The 25,084-nt window shown below is 43.2% G+C and overlaps 1 protein-coding gene across 2 annotated transcripts in view; it reads left to right on the top strand.

Moving 5' to 3' along the window:
- Window positions 1-25,084, top strand: part of SETBP1 (SET binding protein 1) — a 324,719-nt gene that overhangs the window by 157,127 nt on the left and 142,508 nt on the right. For both annotated transcript variants that reach the window (XM_069468035.1, XM_069468034.1), the window contains exon 2: window positions 3,668-3,721. In XM_069468035.1, the coding sequence (XP_069324136.1) occupies window positions 3,668-3,721 (54 nt within the window). The remainder of the gene's footprint in view (window positions 1-3,667; window positions 3,722-25,084) is intronic.

The raw sequence follows: 25,084 nt of genomic DNA, 5'->3' as shown, positions 1-25,084 counted from the left end.
AGGAAGAGAGAGGAGGACCTTTGTATGTATAACATTTCCTCACCCCAGTTCCCCAGTAGAGGTGGCTCTCTGGGGACACAGTGATTTTCTTATCTCCTGCAGAAACCTTCAGCTGCCTCCCTCAGGCCCTGGCACTGTAAGACTGGAACTCTTTTAGGAAGATCCAGATCTAGGTGGTCAGTGATCTTGCTCTGTATTTCTAATCCACACCTGAGCACCATATTTTAGTGTCCAAGAGTCAGCTGCTTCTCCTTTCCTGGGTACAGAATGTGTAGACTTCTAGGAAGTAACTCACTTTGGGAAGTGGAGTATTCAAGGTGCAAGGTCTGTGTTTGACCCAAGAGCTCTTACATCTGGTTACAGCAGTGGTTAGAACCCAGGAGCCAGGCAGGCAGGGAGTCGTGGCTTGATGGTGACAAAAGACAGGCATCTGCACACCTGCCTTCCAGGACCCCTGAGAAGAGAGATCCCAGGGCTTGCCTTTGGGTGTTCCCCAGGTCAGATAACACTTTCAATGCACAGGAGATTATGAGTGAAACATTCAGCATCTCCAAGGTAAAGGAATTCAGAAGTTTTAGAAGTTACTTAGTTACCATCCCTGACGTCATATCCCTGCATCCTCCCACCCACCATCAGATAAGCTGTCACATCTGCCCTGGAATGGGCCCGTTTACCATGTCACTGTTTCATCCACAGGAAGCAGAGAACCCACTGTCTCTCTCTGGTGGTGGATTTATTCACCATTCAGCTCTTTCACTTTCATACTGTTCTTCCTTAAATGTAACCTCTGACTTCTACACTGAAGTATCAGCCAATATTCTCTAGCAAAACCCATAGTAGGAAAAAAAGCGCCATCCCCATTGTCTGAGTTGATTAATTCCTTCAAATATTGGAGTGCCTCCTTCATGCAGGAAACGTCTAGGTGCCAAGTACCATTTCCTTTTGACAGTCTGGAGAACGTCTCAAGCCTGCCCCTCGTACTTGTGTTCTCGGGGCTCAGAGCGCTTTAGCTATTCTGGTCCTCGCCTCTCGGCTAACAATATCCTCCATGTTCTTTTTAATGAAGTTGACCAACAGGTTACTTAGTGACTAACTGCATGTCCAGACTCTTTTCAACATGTTGAGAAATGCACAATTTACATAAGATATAAACAATAATCTTGTTAGACGTGGTCTTGTCGGGCATGTTCTTGTTAGGTGAAAAAAAAAAGAAAAGAAAAAAATATATACAACAATAGCATAAAACATAACTTGCCAAAAATTAAGAATTAAACTGTGTACAGTGGCTTTTTCTTAAGAGAAAGAAAGAGGATTTAAGGGGAGAGTGAGATAAATCCTAACTTTTTGGAGTTTGAGTCATAATAACCAAAGATACCCTATCTCTGTTTCGAATCAAACAACTAGATCTTGTCATTTCTCAATCCCAAAACCACCAACATGAGGAAGTCGTGCGTACTTGAAGATGCTTTGCACACCTTTGTGGTTTGTGTTCAGGTGGGGAATCTCAGCACTAGGAGGAACTAGTTGTGTTCTCATGTCTCCCGCCTACCTGGAGAACCCTGTTGACAGCAGTAGGGAGATCTCTGCCAGCTGTTGTACTCCCAGGGCCTGGAGAATTTGAGCTCTGATTCCTATGTGCTAACACCTGGGAATGGCTTACAAAGGCCACTGCCATGCTTATACCTCACCCTTTCTGTCCCTTCTCCCTAGCTTCATCACAACCTTGTGTCCAGCTCAAGTTAGAGGCCAAGGTTGTATTGATACATTCAGAAGAGTAGATGGTCATGACCAATTAAATAAAATTATTTCTGAGAAGAAGAATTAGGGGTCATTCACAAAGACACATGTTTTGTGTTACCGTCTGTGGCTCATGTGACTAATATTCTGGCACTCAGCTCTTTTCCTATGCCACGTCTCCTCAACAGGTGGTCCCCAACGAGCTATAATTCAGAAGCATCTTATTACAGGAGAAAAAGCATGAGCTCTGGGAAAATGTAGTTTTGGAATTAAATTCTACATACAGGTACTACCTGTGAGGCCTAGGAAATGCCATTGAACTTCCCGAAGTCTCAATTTTTCCATCTGCAAAGTGGAGATACTCTCTATCTCCTGGGGAGTTGTGAAGATTAGAAAACATTTCACAGACGCACAGGGCGGTGCGTTGGGACTAGTGAGTCCCCGTTCCATGTCTCTGTTCTTCCTGCTGCTCCCCCCTGGGGTGCCTGCCCTGCCACCTTCCCACTTTTCAAGGCTGAATTCAAACTTCATCTTAGTTCAACAACGCCGCCCTGACCTCTCTTATCTCATCTTCCCAGGGTGATGCTGATGCTCTTCTGCACTCTGCTCATGTTGACCAAGGACATGTCTGATCCTTCAGCCACAGTATAGGTTCCTTGAAGGCAAGGACTTGGTCCATAATTATGTTTGACTGTTAGTGCCCGGTCAAGTGGCCTATTGGGTTGTTGCCTGGCTGTTTCGTTATAGTCACACCCACCCAGATGCCTTTGACGAGGGAAATCTAGCCCCCAGGACAGGATGTTGGGGGGTACAAGGCAGCTTTTACCTCCCCCACCTCCTTCCTTCTGCATCCCAGCTTTAGCACCACCTAAGCACCATTTTTGGCAGAATCATTGAGGGAAGCTGAGAAATCCAGTTGAGCTTTTCTGAAGGCTGGAGGCCCCGGAGCTCAGCATGACTCCCTCTCTTTTTTTGACCCAAGCAAAATATTGTCACAGCAAACATGAAATCTTTCCTATTTTTCACAGATGCTCTCCAGGCCTAACAAAGCTAGCAGTCATCCTCCTTGAATCCAAATAAGCCTCTGCCCATTTTTTTCTCTTTATCTCACGCTTTCCTAGCATTTTAAAGCAATAATAAAGAAGGGGATTATTTCATTAATTAATCACACACTTTTATTCAGTGCTTTCTGGCACAAAACCATAGAAAGGATATGAAAATATTTAAAACATTGATCAATCTATATTAAAACCCTTTAATATTGATTAGACACAGAGTGCAAAAAATAGATACACCTGACTCTTCTTCTTTAATTTGCATGTGATTGTTTGAAGCATAAACTATGAACACCTAAATAGTATATAAAGTCCCAGGTACCGTATGACAAAGGGAAACTGAGTCACAAATAAGTGGGATTAGGAGAGGGTCAATTTTACCGAGGTGATTCAAAAAAAAACAAAGAACAAAAAACCTTCTTAAAGGAGATAGTCTTTAACTGTCTCTGAAGCAGTAATTCTTAACTTGTATCACAGACTACTTTGATAGCAGGAAGAAAGCCAGGGCCTCTCTCCCTAAGGACACGATTCCATCTATAGACTCACACATAATTACACTTACAATTTCAGGGAGTCTGTGCACCTGCTGAAGCCATCCATAGCCCATGATTCCTAATTTAAGGCCTTTTGAAGAACTGGCAGCACATAGAAAGAAGGCAGGAAAGGGCAGAGAAGTCGGGGATGTGGTTCATATGCAGAGGGAGGGCCATTGAGTCTAGAGTCCTAGCCCAGAAATCTCCCATTTGTCCTTTGCGATCCTGCGTCTTTAGCTCCGATCCAGGCTGTGGTAAGTCCATTGCTGGTCAGTTGCCGTGGGGGTACCATGTGCAAACTTGGAGAAGTGTCATTAAGGAAACTCCTTTGTTCTTTTGCAGCTCCTCACAGCCAGTGACCTTGCAGCCAGCGACCTCAAAGGATTTCAGCCACAGGTAAGTCCTGTTGATGGTTTCATGCAGTCTGGGAGAACGAGATGCTCCGTAATTTGGTTGTCAACAAACACAGTTGAAGCCAGGACAAAAATCCCTACCTTAGCTTCTTTGGCTCAAGGTGCTACCTGTGAGGATGACCTGGGAGCTGGCTCTCTCCCTCCACTCCTGCCTCATCCCACCATGGACAAAACCACCTCTTTCTGCTTGTATTCTCCTAATGTTTTATAGCGGTAAAAAAAAAAAAAAAATCTAGTCAAGATGCTTGGAATGTTGGATGCTGGGTGACTCAGCTTAGGAAAGGGTTAAACCAAAGGAAGTGGAGGAGTTGGGCCTGGGGTTCTCCCCTGTATTTCTCTCTTTTTGGACAGGATACTCACATTTCTGTAATCTTCGTGTGCAAATGCCTTGCAATCATGATCTGGTGTCCAGGTTAATCTCAGACACCTTACTGCAGAGGCAGACAGTTGAGTTTTGCTGATCTTGGTTAGGCAACGGGCCACTGTATCTCTGGCCTGAATGGTGTTTGGAGGTTGCCATGGGCAAACTACGAAAGGGTGCTTTAAGGGCTTTCTGGGGCCCTTCTTGGCAGGGATGAAGATGGAATATCACCCTCCCTGTCTCTGGAAGGGTGGGTGATATTCTGTCTACACACAAACACCAACACATGTACCAAAAATACACACTGGACATACAGAAGCCCTTGTTTTCTCCCATAGATCCCAGTGTAGGAGAAGCATGTACACAAAGGAAGGTAAATCCAGGGTGATAGTTGTGGGACAGTCCCCGCCCCTGTCTCCCTTTCAAGATGAAACTTTCTGTCACCCTCCAACTCAGCGCCTGCCTCAAGATCCCGCAGTGCTGCACCTTGTGGGAAAATGCATCATAGCTATTGGCAGTGAACTTCTGGGAGTAGAGCAAGTAATTTTCCAATGGCAGAAATTCCATGTATTTGGGACTGTTTTCTTCTTTAAATGTGTTTCACATCCAGGAGCTCGATGCACCCTCATATACTTCTCCCATGGGGGTGACAGCCCGTGAGCACCTCTTTACTGCTGGGGAAGCCGAGGACCCAAGGCCTAATGCGAAGTGGCCCCCGATACACAGAGAGCTAGGAACAGGAGCAGACAGGGGCCAGTGAGTGGCAAGAGGAAGAGAAGTAACCAATAAAGGGCCCCGTCGGTATGAGTTGGAGATAGATCCATATACCGGTTTGGGGTGTTTTCATCACAGCTTTGTTGATCCTTCTGTCAAGGATGTAATGAGGTTTTAGACATAGATAGCCAGGAAGCCTTTTTGTCAACTGTCAAAAACTGATAATTAATTAAAGTGCTTACTCACATAGTCACAGAAACGTCCAGCTGGGCTAAGGGAATGGAAAACCAAAACAAAAGAAAATCAACATTTACCCACACTCCACCCACCTCCGCACCTACACTCACACAGGGTAGCATCCCAGCCAAAGATTTCTTTCTATCTGAAAATTTATAAAAATGAATGAAAAAAGGGCTTCATGTGATGTTGTTCTGCCACTTGAAAAGAACACACAGTGGAGACCGAGTTTATGGAAGTTGTGTTTGTGTGTGTGTGTGTGTGTGTGTGTGTGTTTGTGATTTGGGCATAGCTTCTTTCTGAGCTAATTATATTCTCTCTGTGTCTACTGAGATACATTTTGTAGATATTGGATTTGAAATAAACTATTAAGTGAAGGAAAAGGTAAATATAAGTAGAGGTGCATCCATAACATTTGAGGGGGCCGGCAGCTTCCACGCTCCCCTGCAGACAACCCCACAGTTTGCAGTGCAGGTGGCTCCCTCCCCTGCTTCTGTGCAGCCTTTCTTTCCACACTGTTCCATGTGTGTGTCATCCCCCTGAGGCTGGAAGCATAAATGCATGTTTTCACTCCTCAAGATGCCTGTTCCTAAGGCCAGGAAGTCCTGGGAAATTTGCGGCCAGGGTGTAATGCCCAGATCAAAGTGAAGTCTGCAGTGTTATTCCTAAATCAAAAAGGCCCGGATGTGTCTCGAGTCAACACCACCCTTTTGGGTGCGTTTTCAAACAGAAACAGAAAGCTGCCCACAGGCTTGGGGCTGCCCCCTCCAGCCTCGCTGCACCTAATTGTTGGCTTCTGTTGTCGTCTTTCCCCTTCTCTCTTTGGGTTCCAGATGAAACTGAGCTCCATGTAATAATTCATGGGTGTGTTCCCTTCCAGAACCTGCCATTGACTGTCAGGAGGGACCTCACTGAGGACCCTCCCTGGGATAATTGTATGTGACTTCTCAGCTTTTGCATGTCTCACAGGTACCACTTGAGTGCAGAGGTTTTTGTTTTTTGTTTTCCTGATGTTTGTACCTGCTGCAGGCTCTTAAGGAAGATAGCTAGGATTTCCTCTCTAATCGCTGATCTTTGATGACTTTGAAAGTGTGAAGAGCAGTGACTGTACTGGGCTGGGCTGTTCTGTCTGTTGGTTTCTGTCCTTCTCTCTGTATCCAGATAGAAAAGAGGAAGGTAAGGAGTGAATATCTGCCTTTCTCCCCATGGTTATTGGTTTCTAAAGACATCATGATCGTTCCTGGAAATAAACACAGGACTTTGCAGGTACAGCCAGGTGTTTTCTAATATTTCATGCGTAAGCGATAGGGTGGTCTTTCCATAGGCTGATGAGCCTGGCTTCTGGACCACAGGGCAGAGCTGTCTGCTAAAGCCGGCCTGGTGCTGGTAGGTGGCTACTATTCTCAGCAAGTTTTAAAGGCACAGATGGAAAACCTTCTGAAACTCACAGCTAAACCACCCTGACTCTTCTGCCCACAAACACATCTCCTTTTTATTTTCTTACATCCTGTTCCTCTTGCCTTTTGAAGCAAAAGACACACTTGAGTCAGCTCCTTTCTAGTCTTTGGAGGATTGGAAATGAGGACCCTCATCTCCTTTTGTCCCACCGGACCTGTCCTCTCCACCCTCAAGAGTAAGAGCTGGCATCTAATTCTCTTTAGTGAAAGCCCAATAACTATATGCTTTCCTGTCCATTTATCTTTTTGTTCTTTTTTCCCCTCTAATGTCAGAGCTGTAAGTGTTCATTTTAGAAATTTAGAATACACAGAAAAACACAAGAGAAAAAATCTCCTGTTATTTTACCTCTGAAACACAGATAATGACATTTTGGGGTATAATCATCCAATCTTTGTTCTATGAAGACATACAAGTGTTGAATTTTTTTTTAATTGATATCATAGTTTACATTTCTTTGTTGCCTTAATTTTTATTTGTTTGTGTGATTTCCGAGTCACTGGAAAATCTAGCATCTGGCCATTCTTGTACTAGTCACCAGTACCATCATTCATTCACCCCTCCCCTCCTGTTGGACATTCCATTCCTTTTGTAGGCTGAGGTCCCCAGGAGCAATCCAAGGCAAATGCTAGGATTCCGCTGTATCCAGGATACAACTATGAATAGTATCCAAGGCTTCTTGGCATTTATTTCTTTTTTATTACTTGGTTCACTATAGGGACATGCAAGTTGCTTAAACTTTACAGTAAGTGCCCATGTGTGACACCCACAGGCTTGTGTACATGCTTACAAGGACTCAGGTGGGGAATGTGGTACAGAAATAACCATAGCATGGGGACCAAATTCAGATGCAGATTCTCCATCCCCAGCCGCAGTGTTGGGACAGTGACTTTATAGAGATCATCCCCCACGGAGGAGAGCACAGACTGAGAGCCTTGGTCCTCACCTGCTGCATAAACTCTCCATTGTCTCAGAGAAGAGGACACTTCCTTTAGGAAAAATAGAGTATCATTTCAAGTCTGGGGCAAGTATAATAGCTGCCTTTGAAGGGCAGCCATTTTTAATGAGTTTCTAAAATGTTAATTGCTATTATGGTCAAGGAAAACTTGTAGTGAAAGGTAAGGAGAAAGTCCACCAGGACACACAGGAAAACATTTTTTAGTGTGGAAAACACAGAGCTGTCAATCACATAGTTGTCATTTCATTCAAATGGCATTCATGGAAGACCTTTGTGTGGGGCTCCATACCCTTCCCCAGAAGTTGACAGTTCTGGAATGTTCTGCCAAGAATATTAGCTTTGTGACCCTGGAAAAGTTACCTAACTTCTCTGATCCTCATTTTGGTTATTAATCAAGAGAGTTGTGCTGCTTATTTCACGGCTTTGTGAGGATCAAATGAGACTATGAAAGCAGCCGAGGAGGATGCCTGGTACGCACAGTGAACTCAATTTTCTCTTCCATTAGAGAAGTACGGATTAAATTAATTAAAAATTCAGATGTAGGAGAAATTATATCGGGATGGAGCCAGCAGGGAAGTCTTCCAGGCAGAAATGTCATTGTACTTGGGCCAAGACCGGTGAGAGGGAAGTGAAGGGGTGGTGAACTTATTTCTAGGGGAGGAGTGACGCTGGGATGAAGGCTCAGCCAAGGGCAGCGATGCTTGGGGTGTGTTTTGGAGACTAGAAGTGGTTTCATTGCTCTGCCTCCCAGGGATCATGGTGGGAAATGACTTGTGAATTCAGGTGGAGCCAAATAAATTTCAGGTCTTAAAAGTCTAGAAAAATAGTTGGTCTTTTAAAAAAAAAAATTAACCATGATTCCAGTTTTCAAACTTACACAAAAGTAGGCATAATAGTACAATAAACCCATATACTTTTTATCCAATTTCAATAATATGCTGCTAAAAAAGCCCAGATTTATAGCACTTGCTGCTTTCTGTCTTGTAAATATCCCCATCGTGACCACTGCTAAGCTACCAGGTTTAACAACCTGTTTGCAAAGTCTCTGACAATTAGCTCTCCGGGGCTGATACGAGCTGCCCGCAGCACACCACTGGGCCCGCTTCAGCAGTCATTACCACTTTGCCAATCTCTCTTCATCTATACTCCCACCTACTTGGATTTTTAATTTTAATTTTGGGAGGAATACTCTAAAACAAATCCCAGTCATCATGTTATTTCACTCATAAATACTTTAGCTAGCTTTTCTAGCAAATAAGGACTTTAAAATATATATTTTTTATATATATATAATCACAATGCCATTATCACACCTGTCAAAATTAATTCTTTAATATTTTCTAATACCAAGTCTATATTCAGATTTTTCTGATCATCTCAACATACCATTTTACGGTTGATTTGTTTGAATCGGCATGCAGAGTTTGGATTTTGGCATCCATCTGAAGGCAGTGGGAGCCATTGAAGGTCTGAGGGCAGGGGAGGGTCAGAACGGTGATGCCAGAATATTTTTGCCTTGGCAGAAGATGAGATGAAATGAAGAGGCCATTCAGCAATAAGCCCGTGCCATTGGTTCATATGAGAAATAGGGGGGAATGAAGCTGGGGATGGTGGGGAAGTGACAGAGTCTGGAGGCAAAATGAGCAGGGCTGCCAGCTGCTTGGGTGGCTATAGAAATGGGGATACTGTTAACCAGGATGAGGGCCCAGAGGAAATGCAGTGTTCATTCCTGGGTTAAGAGTGATGAAGTGTTCAAAGGAGGAGGGTTTTGTCTTTCTCACATGAACCCTTACTCCATTTTCCTCTGGCCCCACAGTCAGTCCTACCCAGAGATCACCAGCAGACAAAACCGTTTCCGAAAAATCCTGGGCTCCACGAGTCTGAACCCAGGAGTTTTTAATGCAAAGCCTGCAAACATTTGGTGAAGAGAAGCTACTCATTAGGAAGGTGTGACTGTAGAGTTTCTGAGTGGAATGAAATCCTGGCTGTGCTCATCTCCCAGCAGAAAAGAAGGCCGACACGGAGCAGGGATGTCTCAAGGAGGGTCTACGTGTTTGGTTGCTACACATGGGCATTCCTGTCCTGGGAAACAGAGGGCAGGCAGGAGGGTTAGAGTCGTCTGGCAGCTCCTCTCTTTTGTAGCCTGAAGTCCCTGAGTTCCCAGGTTGCTTATTCTTCTAGGGTTGAGCCTGATTTTCAGAATAAAATCACTATGATCTGACTCAACTCTGAATGGGCATCTGCTATCTCCAAGTTGAGCATCAACAGTTATAAAGATTGAAATGGGAGCTCTGGGTTTTCCAGGGCACCCAGCCCCTGGTGGACTCAACCGGAGTTGTTGTACTAACTACATGTAGTGAGTACATGTTTGCACTGCCTTGGTTGAGTATACGTATGCCAAGGACTTACGGGAAGTGCATATGTGCCAGAAATTGTTCTTTGAATTTTATGTGTTATTATCTCACTTAATCTTCACAATGCCTTTGTGAACTCAATTATAACATTACCACCATCTTACAAGTAAGCATGCAGAGGTTTGGAGAAGTTAAAGTCATAAAGCTGTGAGTGGCAGAAGTGGGATTTGAACCCAGGCAGTCTGGCTCAGGCATCTGTGATTTTAACTGCTTATGGTATGCAACCTTGAACTGACGTTATCTCCACAGTTAAGATGGCTGAGACCCAGTCAGGACATTGGTAAGACCAAGATAAGCAGCCCCGTCTTCATTTTTGTAGATTGTGTTGAGTTTTCTAGATCTTTGTCAGGTTCCAAGACAAAAGCAATTCCTCCATCTCAGAGTTGTAGGGGAGTTAGTGCAGAGCATTTTGAATGCTTCCATCTTGGCAAAGGATTTCTGTTGCTCTCATTCTCTTCCTTCTCCAAACGCCCAAACGAGCATCCCTGGGCTTGGTTGCCCCTTCCACAAAGGAGGAAACCAAGCCGAGGGGGAGGTAGGCAGCGTCAGACACACAGCAATGAGGGAACGGGTTGGCTTGTTTTGAATTCACTGCATTATATTTGGTCTGCTTTTTAGGGACAAACCATCCACAGCAAGGCAGTGTATGAGGAGGACCTGCTGCTGGTGCTTCCTGATGTCCTTCCTTTCCCCCGCCCCCACTGTAAACTAAAAGACATGCTTGAGCACCGAGAGCAGCTGTTCTCAGCCTCAGCTGCAGGTGGGAATTATCGGGGGTGCTTTTGAAAAATACAGGAATCCAGGCCTAACCCCAGTGGTTTGGATTGGACTGGTCTGGATGGGGTCTGGATATTGGCATGTTCTGAAGCTCCCTTAGATCTAAGTCAGCCTCTTCATCTTCTAGATAAAGACTCCAACAAAGTCTTTAATTCACATTCAAATAGCATTCCTGTGCCAGGATGTGCCGTGTGCTTCTCTTGCTCCCTCAAATCCAGTGCCCTCAATACCCTGGTTAGCTGTCTCCCTCCTCCCCTTTCCCAGGGAACACCGTGGACCAGGCAGGGGAATGTGGCTAAGCGTGAGTTCTGCCAAGCCCACGCCATGTTCATCCCCTGCTATTTCCATTTGACAATTGAGATTTGCCCAAGATTGAAACTAGTGAGCAATGGTGTTTGGGTTTATGGTCTTCTCTGCTTGCTGTCTAGACATTCCTTCTGGGTCTAAGAGATAGCCAAAAAGATTCAGCTTGATGGTACTACCCCCCAAAAGAGAATGCATGGGGTGGCTAGCACGCCTCATCCCCTGACTTCCAAAGTGGGCTTGATCCCAGGAGTCCTGCTTGCTCAGACCCTTGCTTGGTAAACACATGCCTTGATTCTCCAGGCTTATTCCTGGCTTGCCTCGTATCAACTCTGCCATGTGTCTTTGCTCTCTGATCCCACACTCTGCAGATCATGAGCTGCAAATCAGTGCTGGTCCTTCAAGTATGCATCACTGGTCTGCCAGGTGATATATCTAGAAACTAAAAATGTCTAGAAACTTTTATAGCAATTTGATGTTTCCATGATATCTAAGCATGTGATTGTTTTCCTACTAATTTCTCTTTATAATGTTTTATCAAAGTATCCATACAAAAATATGAATTGAGGAAAAACACCCAGTCCTTCCCCAAAGGTCTCTTGAGAAGCTCTATTCTAGTTACCCAATGTTGAGATCTTCTAGTTTTTAGTAGAAGAATAGGATTTGGACTCTTGCTTCATCTTTTCTTCTTCTACAGACTTGTATGTGAATATTTAATTTGAGAATGATGTTCCCCCTCCAAAAGAAATGGTTCTGCCTACAGAAGTATCTTTGTTGCTACTTTTAGGATACCTGCACAAAACATGGATCTTTCTCCGTAATTCCTAAGGAAGTCCATTTAATTATTTTCGTTACCAGACATGGACATCTGCGACAATAACAGAACATTATTAACAAAAATATTTGTTCATATGCATGCACACACCTTGCTCTAAAACCTAAACTGACACTATTACTCTTCTTATGTGAAATCAACAGTTTCCTACCACAGGTATATATTTCTTGCACCGCCTGCCTTGATAGTGTTTTTAGTCGATTTTTTTTTTTTTTTTTTTAACAAAACCAGCACTGGCATTTGGTCCTGCAGAGAGAAGTTCTCCAGGTGTTTTCCAGAGAGGCTGGCATTTCAGTGGAATATTCTGAAGTCTTAATAAGTTCTCCTGGGATACTAAATCTCTTTAGACCTCAGTGAATGTTTTGTTTCTTAATCCCAAGATGTTCTGGCCATCTGAGGGCCATGTGCAGGTGGGCTCAACTTAAAACAAACCTAATGTGCACAAGTTCACAGGCAAGAAAATTGATAAATGGCAGGTGGGTGTCGAGCGAGGAGGGGGTTATTCACATGCAAGAAGATTTTTCCACTTTGTTAAGGGAATCAATACAAGTCATTCCTGCTAGTATATTCACATATGACAATTATCCTTTCAAAATCTGATTTAAAATCTTTTCAGAATAAAAATATAAACAAAATGAGGCCAACCAGGCAAATTAACTTTGAGTGGTAACTTTAGCAAAAATGATGTAGGATTAGATGCGTTCTGTAATCCCTTGGGTCTCCAATGGGTTCAGTTACTCTGTGCCTCCTCCCCTGTCTTTATGTTCCAGTTTTTCATCCTTGGTTTTCTCTCCAATCCTTTTGGTCCATAGGCCTAAAGATGAGCTTCTTAAAAATTCTCCTGCAATTCTGATTACTTGAGGCCTGGTCACTGATGTTTGAACTCTGTGTCAAATGGCTGCATTTATGAGTAGCTTAAGTTACAGCATCAGACTCTCCTGTTTCTGAAATGTTACTAGGATGCATGACTTTGCTCTGTACATTTTTAGGTCTAGGAATAATTCAAATGTAGTAAACACAAATTCACAGACCACGTTTAGGGCTTGAGAGAAGGTTTCTTCTTCATAAATCCTTTATCAGGATAGTCCCCACACCTGCCTCTCGAGGAAGAAGGCCCACCACTCCCATAGATAAGCTAGCTCCCTTCCTGAGTTCTTTCCTGCTGCCTGACTCACAGTTTAATACTCTTGCCCTCCTAGCCATCTACCCATCCCCTTTCCTACTATCTTGTCCCAAGCAAAAGGGATCAGTTGAGAGATGTCAGAAGACTGCTGTAAGCTGTCCTCAGTGGAATAGCTTGCAGACCTCAAGCGGCCTCTTCCAGCCATCCGCTTGCTTGTGTTTGGAGGGTGGGTTAAGTCTGCACACAGCCTCCACCATGGTTTTCTGATATTTCCCTGGTAATGGTCATCCTCTTTTCCCACCCTCTCCAGCTCTGCACATGATTTCCCTTCTACATCTCCTATCTTCCTAAAAATGTATACCAGAGCTCCTGGTAAATCCCATGTTTCCAACAGGTGACCTCAGCCAAGGATGCATGGATGGAGAAACTTTGTGTGATATTGTTGTAATCTTTACTACTATAAACAGTAAAAATTGATGCTTCCTTAGTAGCAAAACATGAATCTCTGCCACCTCGCTGTATCCAATATCAAGTGTAGAGAACATTTCCCATTACTTTATGGTTTAGTAGTTAAAAGCAATGATTCTGGGTCCAAACTGATAAGTCTGAATCACAGGTCTGTCCCATACTAGCTGTGTGACCTCCAGGAGTTATTTAACATTTATGTGGCTCAGAGTCCTCCTTAGTGGAGGAAGGATACCTACCCCGTGGGATTTTTGAGGGGAATTGAATAGATAGGCCCTCTGAAAAGTGTCTGGTGTCTAGTAAACACTCTATAAATGTGCACTATAATTCTTATTGCTCTTATAAATTACATAATTGAAATTGATCCTGGACTGCTGAAGTCAGGGTTAAAGCACAGATTACAGCTTCCCAGGATGATATGGCTAGAGTTTGGGATTATCCAAAAGTGGGGGTGGGGGGGACAATAAACCAAAAATAAACCAAAAATCTAGATCCACCTGCCCTTTTCACTAGGCTGCTTATGGCTCCTGCCAATTATAATAAGCAATGACAGACACCGTGGCCCTGGGAGAGTAACCGCAGAAGAGGAAAGAGTTGAAGAGAAGCTGACAGGAACAGGCTTGGGTATGAGTAGGGAGTGTTTGGCCAGGAGAAGAGAACACCCACGAGTGTCTTCACGGATTGCCTGCCTCCCTCACCACCTATGGCACTTTCTGGATTAATGTTTTATCTTTTACTGATGGAGAAGGAATGGCTATAAAGTATTAAAGGTGATTTTTAACAGATGTATCAAGAGCTTTTCCAGCCGCAGTATTGCCTCATTTCAACAACCTCCTTGGGGCCAGTGATCCTCAGTCTATTTCTGGAAGTCCACTGAGGCTCCTACCCCGTGGAAGAATCATAGGCACAGCGATTTGTTGCCCAGAAACATCAGTGAGGAACTGCACCGAAGGGCACTTGGCAAGACTGCCTTAGGGCTTGGGGATTTTTTAGGAATTTATGTGATGACTTTCATACCCCTAAATTCAGGTGTTTCTATATTAAAAATAAGACAAGAGGTGACTCCAAGAGCACCTGGGTTCTGGATTTAATGGGCCATCAAAGTGAAATGGCACCTGCAGAAGAGAGCTGTCCTGGCTGCAGGACTCTTATTTCCAACAAGCAGTCCATTGCCGCCTTGGGGACAGGGCAAGCAGCTTGCTGGTAGGAAAAGGAGAAATCTGTGGTGCTGGCCTTATCTGTAGTGTGAGAAAGCACAGCTAGATTTGGCTTCTCACCCTTGATCTGGGCAGGAACGGAATTACCAAAGTGGGAAATGGGGGAATGAGTGTGGTGTAAGAAAAGAGTCTGTGTCCTTCCAGCAAAAAGTAGATGCTCAATAAATTTGGTAGAACCCATTCTAGGACCGTTTGACCCAGGGGTCAAAACGGATTCCCCAAACAAAAATGCATGGAGATAAATTCTGAGATTTCTCTAATGCCTTCTAGCCTTGGGATTATAATGAAGATGTCTTCTATAACTTATTTTTGGAGCTAAAAAGTTTTGTGAGGTTTTTTTAGGACAACCGAATCTTTGGAGGTTCACTTGTCTTTTTTTTTTTTTTTTGGCTTTATGGTATAATAGGAGTGTTCAACTACTTCTGAAGGTGGGACCAAAAGTAGACAACTTTGAATCACATCGGTTAGATTCACCCACCTCAAACCTATTGCATTATTGGCATCTTGGCATCTTGTGAACAGTGGCCTCAGGCAGGGGTGGGTAAGAGGAGAGGGGGAAGGTATTGGCAAAGAGAATCTCCTGTGAAATCTCAGCCTGCAGGCGTCTAGAGAGACAGTGCATTTCATTCTTGATAAACTCTGGCAGAAAAGAGCAATCAGCTAAACGAGAGCTGGACAAATTAAATGGCTGAGTATTATTTCAAAGGAGAGCTCAGGCAGCATCAGAAATTCCCCATCAGCTATAATAACGCCAATTACTTTGCCAATTGCAGATTCCATCGTGATGCGTTTAGTGCAATCAGGCATCGGACTCTTGCAGAGGCCTGATGGGTTTTGTTTACTCTGAATGTGCATTTGTAGAGAATCTTTTGCACCCAAAGGCTTAGAGCTCTGAATGTCCTTCTCGCCAGTCCGATTCACACACAGCTGAGGGAGATTATCTCTGAGATGGAGGCAGGGGCAGGCTGGACCCAGTGCCCCTGTCACTGGAGAATGCCTGGGATTTAAATATAAAGAGCACAGCTGGGTTTGGTCGTTCTTAGTGAATGTAGCAATCTCCAGAAAACCTCTCTGTAGATTAACCAACCAGTCAATAAATATATATTTCCAATTACAAGCGAGGCTTCTTGGCATGTTGGAGCATTGGACAGATCACCATTAAGCAGCAGTAGCAAACGTGTAGCTCTGGGAGCAGAGAACTCGCCAAGAGTTCATTAAGCCTTAAATACTGACAAATGGGGGTGCGAGGGCTTTCACTATCTCCCTCTGAGAGTTATTTGGTGGAATGTCAAACATACAGATCATTTCAACTATGGGAAGAGATCGGAAGAGAGGAAGATATCCACCCCCTCCCCAATATTTTAACAGGGGAAATAAAATTTGGAGCGTGTACAGGAACGTTCATTTTCTGTTTACATTTGGCTCCTTAGAAATGAATGGGTGTGTGGCTGCCGCTACTTTGAGGAGTGAGCTGTGATTCTCCATTTACGCTCCCAATCAAGGAAGGCGCTAATCATGGGCATTTACAGAGCGCTCCGTGGCTGCTGGAGCCGCAGACTGAAGCGCGAAGGGCTGATTGGATTCCACTTGTGCTCAGCTGTCATCTGAGGCCAGAGCCTGGAGAAGGGGAAGCTATTCTCTTCCCTCTGCTTTGTGACAGGCAGCATTTGTATCGTCTTTTTTTTTTTTTTTTAACCTACTTCTTCCTCCTTCGTGCCTATGATAAAGGCCACTTTGCCTACGGAAGGAAGGATTCTCCTGAATTCAGAGGCAGCTGCCAATGCCTCTGAGTAAGTGGCTCATGGACTCCCCAAGACCCCCCTCCCCCAGCTGCTGCTGAGGGCTCCCTGCCCACAAGACTGGGATAAGGGCAGGTCCTGTTTTAGATAGGAAGGCAGACACGGGATCAGGCAGAAACAGGCGACTGACTAGGTCACAGGATATCAGATTAGCATGGCAGGGCTCATGCTATAGGCTTCAGCAGCCTTGCAGATCATTGATTCCAGATGTGTGCGTGTGTGTGCACGTGTGAATGTTTCCCCTGAAAAGAGGTACTTCTACCACTGCATTTGGTTTGACACCAGCCTTTCTGCAGCCGGCCACTGTTCAGATAAGCTACCTGGCTCTCAGATAAGAGGCAGAGCTTGTCTCCTGCACACCCTGGGGACAGGAGAGGGCCTCAGAAATCACGAGATAACATACGAAGCATTAAATGGAGGTGAGGCCATCAAATCATGCCACGTGTACTCAGCATCAGTAACTCCACGACCAATGGCAGAGACGGAGCTGCTGTATCCAGCCTTCTCATCAGCGGGAATTGGAAAACACTCAGTGATCCCCTAGTCTGTAGGGAGATTCATTTGTTCCCATGCGAACTTGGAGGAAAGCTCTGATTTGGTGAAATAGCCTCCACCATGAGAAGGATGTTCGGAGATGCAGTTCATCAAAAGCGATCGCAGTGGGGTGCAATCCTGTGTCTGCCCCCTTGGGATCGGACCAGTCTTACAGGCACTGACGTAGCTCAGCCTTGAAAATAAATTCTCCTCGTGCAGCTAATACTCTTCCCCCATCTTCCTCCATAACATCTTTAAAATAAATATATGCTATAAACAGGCAGTTTTGAGAAACTTAGCCCTTGTGGAAATCTTAATAATTTCGCTTTCCTTAAATATGTATGAGTCTAGATTAGGTAAGCAGGTTGTGTGTCACCATATTAATTCATCTCTACTAGGTACAGGACCCTCTAGCAAAAGTAAGGGCCAGGGAAACTTTTTGAAAAGGTGTTTCATTCCTTGCATGCATGGAACAATTAGGGTGATGCACTAAACCTGCATACAAGATATGAAACAATAGAAACAGCTTACATTATGTAGCAGTTTTAACTGCTGTCTTATACTTGGTGAGCAGCAGAAATGTGAAATAGGCAAGGATGATTAACTCCATTTTACAGAAGAAAAAGTAGACAGTGAGGCAAATTAAGGGATTTTTCTCAAAATCCTTAGCTGTTAGGTGGTGAAATGATAGAACTGGGTTTACCTTGCCCTCTAAGACTCCGTTCCCCTTTTGTTCAGACATAAGACAAGAGAGTAGCCAGTGTTATGTACCAGTGGTGTCTCTATACATTTCTCTTTTATGTATACAAGAGATTGGGAATTTCTGCTAATTGCTCCCCAAAGAAAAAACTAGGACCAGTGGGAGTTGGTTGAAAGAGGCAGATTTTTAGTTTATTTGGGAAGAATTTCCCAGCAACGGAATGAGCTCACTCCCATGTGCCCGGTTAGCACCCATCTCTGGGTGCTTTTCAGTGGCATCTGAAGAGAAGGCAGTGGAGGGTCGGGGTTAGTGGCACCTGAGGCTGAATCCCAGGTTCAACACTGGTCAGCTCTCTAAACAGAGACCAGTGAAATACGGGTGTAAGGGACCTAGCGCTTTGCCTGGAACAGAGTACTTTCTTAATAAACCTAATTTTAAGACCTCCCCAGCTTGGCATTTCTCCAAGTCTTTGTACCCCTTGTGTCTCCTCTTTCTCTGCCACCCTTTCCAAGTCAACACCCTTTGTACAAGTAGAAAGAGTTGCCCCCGGCAGGTCATTCCCAAGGCAGCATCGGGAGCCAGGGGGGTGTGTTCCCCTCTCCCAGTTCTGGGCTCAAAACTGTTTTAAACTCACTTTGGATTCAGAAGCAGAAAAAGGTCATTAGAAATATGGAACTGGAGTCCCCAGCAACTCTGAGTAATTCACAAGCGTGCCATCAGAGAAACAGCGTTTGCCAGAAGATGACACATGGGAAATGTATCAATGGAGATACACTTGTTTGAATAAAACTTCTTCCAGCCCACTCCATTGGGTTCTGCTGGCATCTTGAAGAGGTTTTTCTAAAAACAAATGGTGTGAGTAACTGGGTCGTTCAGTATGTCGTGAGTCGGGAGTCTCGGTATATTACTACAAACATGAAATACACATCTACCACCATGTATTTCTGATTACTATGATAATACATGTTTATTGTAGAAAATTTGTAAAATTAAAATTAAAAGTCACCTAGAATCCTGCCTAGGAATGACCACTACCAACACTTTTGCAGGCTAGCCTCTGGATTTTATTTAATGTGGAAACGCACGTGTAAATGGGACTTTGTCACTTTGAGCTAAAGCCAGACAAAGCTCACCATGGTAGACTCATGACACTGGAACGGCTTCCAGACCTGGAGCTGCCATTATGTGGCTGACTCTAGGAAGTTCCCTTTGCAGCCTTGGGTCTCAATGTCCTTAGCTGTAAAATGGCCTTAAACCAGCATTTTCCAAACCACATTCCCTGGAATTTTATGGATGTTTCTTGAAAGAATCTGTAATCAAATAGGTTTGGCAAAGGCTGAGTTAAAGAAAAATCATTATTGAATATTATCAGTATTCTCAGAACTCTTAACAAGTAAACGAGCACATAAACCCCAAGAAAAGAAGTTGATGGGCCATAGAATCCTTTTTTCGCAGCACACCTGTTAACATGTTGTAGAGGTAATATTTTTTAGAACATCTTGGGAGCCATACACTATGCCACAATCACTAAGGATTTTTCTATTTTGATACGTTCCGATTCCCGCTTTTTGGTAACACGTGGGTATTGAAATGGATCCCCTGGACTGTGACCCTGATAGGATTAAATACTCCATGGGGCACCGCCTTCCGTGTATCTGAGGGAACCGAGGACCTAAAAAGTGCCAAGTGGCTGTAACCTTAGACCTCGGAAAGTAAACATTCCACAGCTGATATCAAGGTCTCCGACAAACTGAGTGCAGATGAATCAGAGGTTTTAGCTGAGGAAGTTTAGTGGGTATGAGCCCTGGACCATGTGTAGGCAGGGAAAAACGTGCTCCTAGGTCATGTTCTGAAGCTTCACATGTGCCCGTTTCACAAGAAAAACAAAGTGGCTCTCCCCGTAAGAGTCGCCTCAATTATGCAATTCCTTTGCATCCTCCTCGTTTGAGTCTTATGTTCTTAATGGAAGCAATCCATTTTCGTAAGTTCTTAGTGAACTCCAGTGGTGTGCAGCAAACTATGCTACGTACCTGCTTTGTTGGATAGTTTGGATCCAACATAGAGTCAGAAGGTTCCAGAGAGACAAACATCTCATACGTGGAAAAATTAAAAAGCAATCACAACTATGTCCCAGAGTATAAAATTAAGAATAAGAGTTCAGGAGGATCGAGAAAGGTAGTGAGCCTTGTGGCCAGTGTGCCCTTGCGATGTGTGTCTCAGTTCCTTTATGTAGCAAATGGGGGGGGGGAGGGTTTACATGCTTGAATGATGGCTGAGAAGCTTTCCAGCCTCTAGTATTTTGTCACTTTCCATTCCATTTCATTCCTGCACAGATGGAACCTCCAGAGGCTGTAAAGAGTATAACTGAAAGTTTTTAAGAATAGATACTGCTTTTCTATAGCTTATTTCTCGAGACGTTGGTTACTTAAATCTTCCCTCTATCCAAGAAGTTTCTCAACTTGCTTGGACCAAAGTCTTCCTCTTTCTTTTTCTTTTTTTTTTTTTTTTACTTTTTAGTCTTTGATGAATGTATATTTTTCCTAGTTGGATAGTGTACTTTTTATATTCATATGTAAAAGTGTTTTTAATTTAAAACAAAAAGGAGGAGTTTAGAATCTGTGGCCCTGAGATCTATACAGATGGCCTTCTGTAGGAAGGGACCTGTCACTTTTCAGGTGTATCCAATTCCTCTTAAACTCTAGCACCTATCAGATATATGGAGAAAACCTCATCTTTGGGATTTTCATTAGCTTGGCAACCATTTCTCCTTTTGAAAGATTAGGGGACTGTACATTTCATTATTATTATTCATTAAAAGGAAGCCAATATTGCACTCAACACCATGCGTGTATGACAGCATTCTAATGCCCCCACAGAGCTTCCAATCAAGCTCTTCCAAAGTGACCTCCTAGTTTCTAGCAAAAGGACTTCTCACACTGAACTTATCAGAGACCCTGGCTTGTAGCAGTCTCTCAGGAACACTTGTTAGCTGAATAAATGAATGAATTGGTGAATGAGTGAGTAGTGTCACCATGCGGTATTTGGGAAGAACTTAGACTTTGAAGTCGGATAGAATTGGGTCTAAAATTTTGTCCATCCTCTTAGTAGATATATGACCTTGAGAAAAGTACTTAGCTTCTGTTTTCTCATTTGTTAAATGGGGACATTAGCTCCTTTTGAGTGTTATTGGAAGGATTGGAGATGATCAATGTAAAGTGCCTGCTACAAGGTAAGAGACCAATTAAAGAAGGATTTTTTTAAATTTCCATTCCTCATGCAGGGTCTGGCTCCTAGTGGGCCTTTAGCAAGGGGTTTGCTGACTGGAGAGAGCTGAGCCCTTTCCTTTGGAGCCCATGATTCATTCACACCCAGAAATGATACCTCCTTCATCTACAGGGCCTCTGTTTTCAGCTGGGGAAGTCCCCAGTCTCCTGGTTGGCATGTTGTTCCAGCCAACCAGGTGTTTACAGCTCTCTGTGGCTATTTGGAGGATGAACAAGATTATCTGGGAATTCCCCTCTTGATGGGACTAAAGACTCCTAGCCTTGGGGCGGAGAGAGCAGCTCTGATAATGGGATGACAGAAGAGAGGCCTTTTGCCTGTTCTCAGCTAAGGCCTGAGCAGTAGAAAAACAGGCTGAAGTGTGCAAAGGCTGAAGCCAAGGGTAATGGCAGATCTTCAGAGTAAGAATACAGGAGCAAGGGCTGGCTAGGATCAGTTATTCTAGGCTGAGCACTCAGAGTGGGCAAAATTCTCAGACCACTGACAACAGGGGAAGGCACAGGCAGAAAGTACAGTGAGCAAGTGGCCAGCTGTGTCCAGGATGCCCAGGGCTTATCCGAGCAGAAGAAGAACAGGAGGAGGTCAAAGGCCTTTGCAAAGGTGGTTAAACAAGGATCACACAGAGGAGTGGCAGCAGGAAATATCCAATTGCAAATAACAGGAACCCAGGTTCTAAAACACAAGGGTTCAGTGGGAGAAGGAGGGGGTACTGGGATGCCGGACAATAAAGCCACACTAGAGAACATCTGGAACAACAAAGAAACAGTCATTTTCTGGGCTTAAATAAGGAACTTACACATTGGAAGTCAGCCAGTCTCCACCCCAGACAAAAGTCATCCCAAGATGCCCCTGCTAGGTGGGATATTGAAGGGTGCTGGTTCTACTCTCTGCAATGAGGATGGTCAGTTTCTACACCAGGTTCCCAGTGAGTCAAATTGTATAAATTGAGCCTAAAACCATGCATGTCACTTGGTGAGGAACAGGGCTAGTAAATATCAAACCAAAAGTTTTGTCCCCTGTGAGTCAGTTAGCTCTGCGGGTCTGAAGGTGCATTCTTAGCAGCTAGTCAAATGTCACATCCAGGCCACTTTTAGAGCACACTTAGGAGTTTTGTTCTGGTCAGTGTGTGGAGAGCTTTTTTTTTTTTTAACAAGATCCCAAGAAGTAATGTCTCGAAACTGATACCGTTTGCTCTATTCTTTAGTTAAAGATTTATCTTTCCTCAGCCTTATGAATTGAATTGGTACCAGAAGGAATGGGCTTCCCATTTGGTGCAAAGTAAAAAGTTATATAGCAGATAAGAGAGCTTTGTGCTTTTATTAAAACTGTGACAATCACCCTGTTCATTTCCCCAGACTTACCTTGTCTACTAAGGCCTAATACACCTCTATTATGTTTATCCTTTGTGTGGACTTACATGAGCAGTGACTGTCATTGACACGGCCACTGAAGATTAATAATGTTGATGCCTCTGAAGTGCCAGGGGATTGGAGTATGGAAACTGGTTGGTAGTAAATTAGAGGTCCAAGGAAAAGGTACAAAGAAAGACAGTCTGGAAAAAGTTGACAACCAAGCCTTCCTTAGAGTCAAGTCAACCAACTGCTTTAGTTTTAAGACCTTCTCCTTGAGGACTAGAGAGATGTCTTGATTTTGTTTGAATGTGTAAGATGGAGTATCTAGTAATAACATACCTGACCACTCACCAGCAAGTGGAAGCTTCTCTCCCATACTTCTTTATTCTCAAAGAATAATAGCAAATGTGTTTCATTTACCTCTTGGCACTAATTGACTTGAAAGTTGAATATCTTCCAAGAAAACTTGTTTTTTTTTCCCCTATTATTATAAAGTCATACCCTTCCTACCTTTTTTCCCTTCAGCATTTCAAAACAGATAAATAATTTTGCTAATGCTTTTAGAATTTCTCTGATTCTTTCATTAATCTCCAGAGACAACAATAGGCCTCCATGGCTTTAAAAACATTCCATTTTTCTTGCCAAACTAGGAGAAGAATCAAAAGAGGAAATTAGTTATCTTTGTGCAAAGATGTCCACTCTTTCTCTAAAAGTTTGAGAGCTACCATCAAAGCCTTATTTATCATCTCTAATCAAGCCTGTCCTATGAACAAAAAACAACGAGAAGTCTCGTATCAATTAACTTAGATCATTTTTTGATTCCCTGAGGAGTTCAGTTTGGCCCTATCCATGTGGGAAGTGTACACTGGAGTCATAAGAAATGCCATCTCTAGCTGTGAAAGTCCCCCTCTGCTCTTGGGACCTCAGAGCATTGTTAAGGGGGTGGCAATGATGTCTCCAAGGCATGAGCTGCACTCACTCTGCACCTAAAAGGGCTGATACCCTTTTTGTCATCCACATTTGTTACATTCTGCTGCAGAAATCTTAGCAGATTGCTGAATTAAACTGTTGAGATGAGGCCTATTGATACATAATTAACCCAGGACATATTTCATAGCTATATGTCTATACACACAAAGAAGGGACAGATAAATTTAGATGTTGATAATTAATTAGTATCTATGGGGAGAAAACCCCATGCACAGCGTTTGCAAATAACTGACCAATAGCAATTCTTCTGGAATCCCTATTTCCCTGAAAATTTTTCCCTTTTTATTGGATAGTGTAATTTTTCCCAACATTTAATGGACGATTTGTGCTTTTTTATAAAAATTCAGTTAGCATCCTTCTTTCTTTCTTCCTTTAATAGACAAATAATGTTGTACATATTTATAGTCTACAACATGATATTTTGATATATGTATACATTGCAGAAAGGCTAAATCAAACTAACTAACATATCCATTACCCCACATACTTATGTTTTTTGTGATGAGAACATTTACAATCTATTCTCGATTTTCAAGTATACAATACCCTGTTATTAACCATAGACACCATGTTGTACAATAGATTTCTTAAACTTATTCCTCCTAAATGAAGCTTTGAACCTTTAGATCAATGTCTCTCCAGACTCCCCCTCCACTCCCAAGGATTTTTTTTTTATGCGTTCTTACTTCAGTAGTGGCAAATCTTTATGTAAAAAGCAGAATACCTTTTTGAAATGTTAAATATAAAACGGCTATTAGTTCTATATAATACTAAATTCTTCTGCATCCTGATTGTTTCTCCCTCTTAAGAGATTGCCCTATTTCTCTCCACCTGTTGAGGGAACTTTAGTAGATGAGGAAGCTTCTTCCACAGGAATCTTCTTAGAGTACAAAGATGGAGCATCCAGAAATGTTTGTATAGATCGTACGGACATGACATATCATCAAAAGTTGTTAAGAACAAATATGCCTGTTTTTCTCTAATTGTTTAATTTAGGGGATCTCCCAAAGTAGCCTCAGCCTGCAGCTGGCATAAGAAAGGTGAGAGGGTAAACCATGGACTATAACTTATCCACCTAATCTTACACTTCAGTATGCTTCATTGCTTAAAAAGTAATTTCCTGATGAGTGTTGCATTGTGTTTTTATATCAAACCTGTGACCTAGTCAGGGAAATGACTGTCATCCAAGTTTAAACTCTAAGGAACTGAGGATCAAGAGATTAAAGGATTTTCCCAAGCTCAAGTGTTCGTAAGTGACCAAACTGGCTTGGAATTTACATGGATCTTCTGATTCCAGGCTTAGGGTTCTTGGCAAACACAAAACGCTAAAACACTTCACATGAAGCAGAGGGCGTATCAACACAAAATGAAATGAAAGAAAAGCACTGTAGACTCACATATATTTGATCATCTATGTCTGAGCTGTATTTTATCACACATATTCAATCAGCAAATATTAAGTGCCTATAGTTTTTAAGACATGGCAGTGCTTAGATTTTAGTATATTCAAGGACATTGGTTTGAGAAATAGACCTTCAGTTGAATGGAGTCCTTATTTATTTGTTTTCTTTCCTTAGATTTATTTCTTGGGTAGAAACATTCAATTCCAATGTATTTTCTTTACAGATGTGAACATAACCCTGTACTCTGGGGGACACCAAAGGCCTGTCAGGCCATGCGCTGTGCAGAGGCAGAGGAGAATGAGTTGCACCTTGAGGATGGAATAGGATTTGGACGGTGGAGGGAGAGTGAGATGAGGAGAAGAGAACTTATAACAAATATGTATTAAATGTCTATTCTCGGCCAGGCGTCATGGTAGACCTTTTTATC

This window comes from Eulemur rufifrons, chromosome 5, assembly GCF_041146395.1.
Source record: "Eulemur rufifrons isolate Redbay chromosome 5, OSU_ERuf_1, whole genome shotgun sequence".
In the NCBI taxonomy this organism is placed as follows: Eukaryota; Metazoa; Chordata; class Mammalia; order Primates; family Lemuridae; genus Eulemur; species Eulemur rufifrons.
The sequence above is the reverse complement of the archived record's forward strand: the minus strand, read 5'-3'. Positions and strand labels throughout refer to the sequence as shown.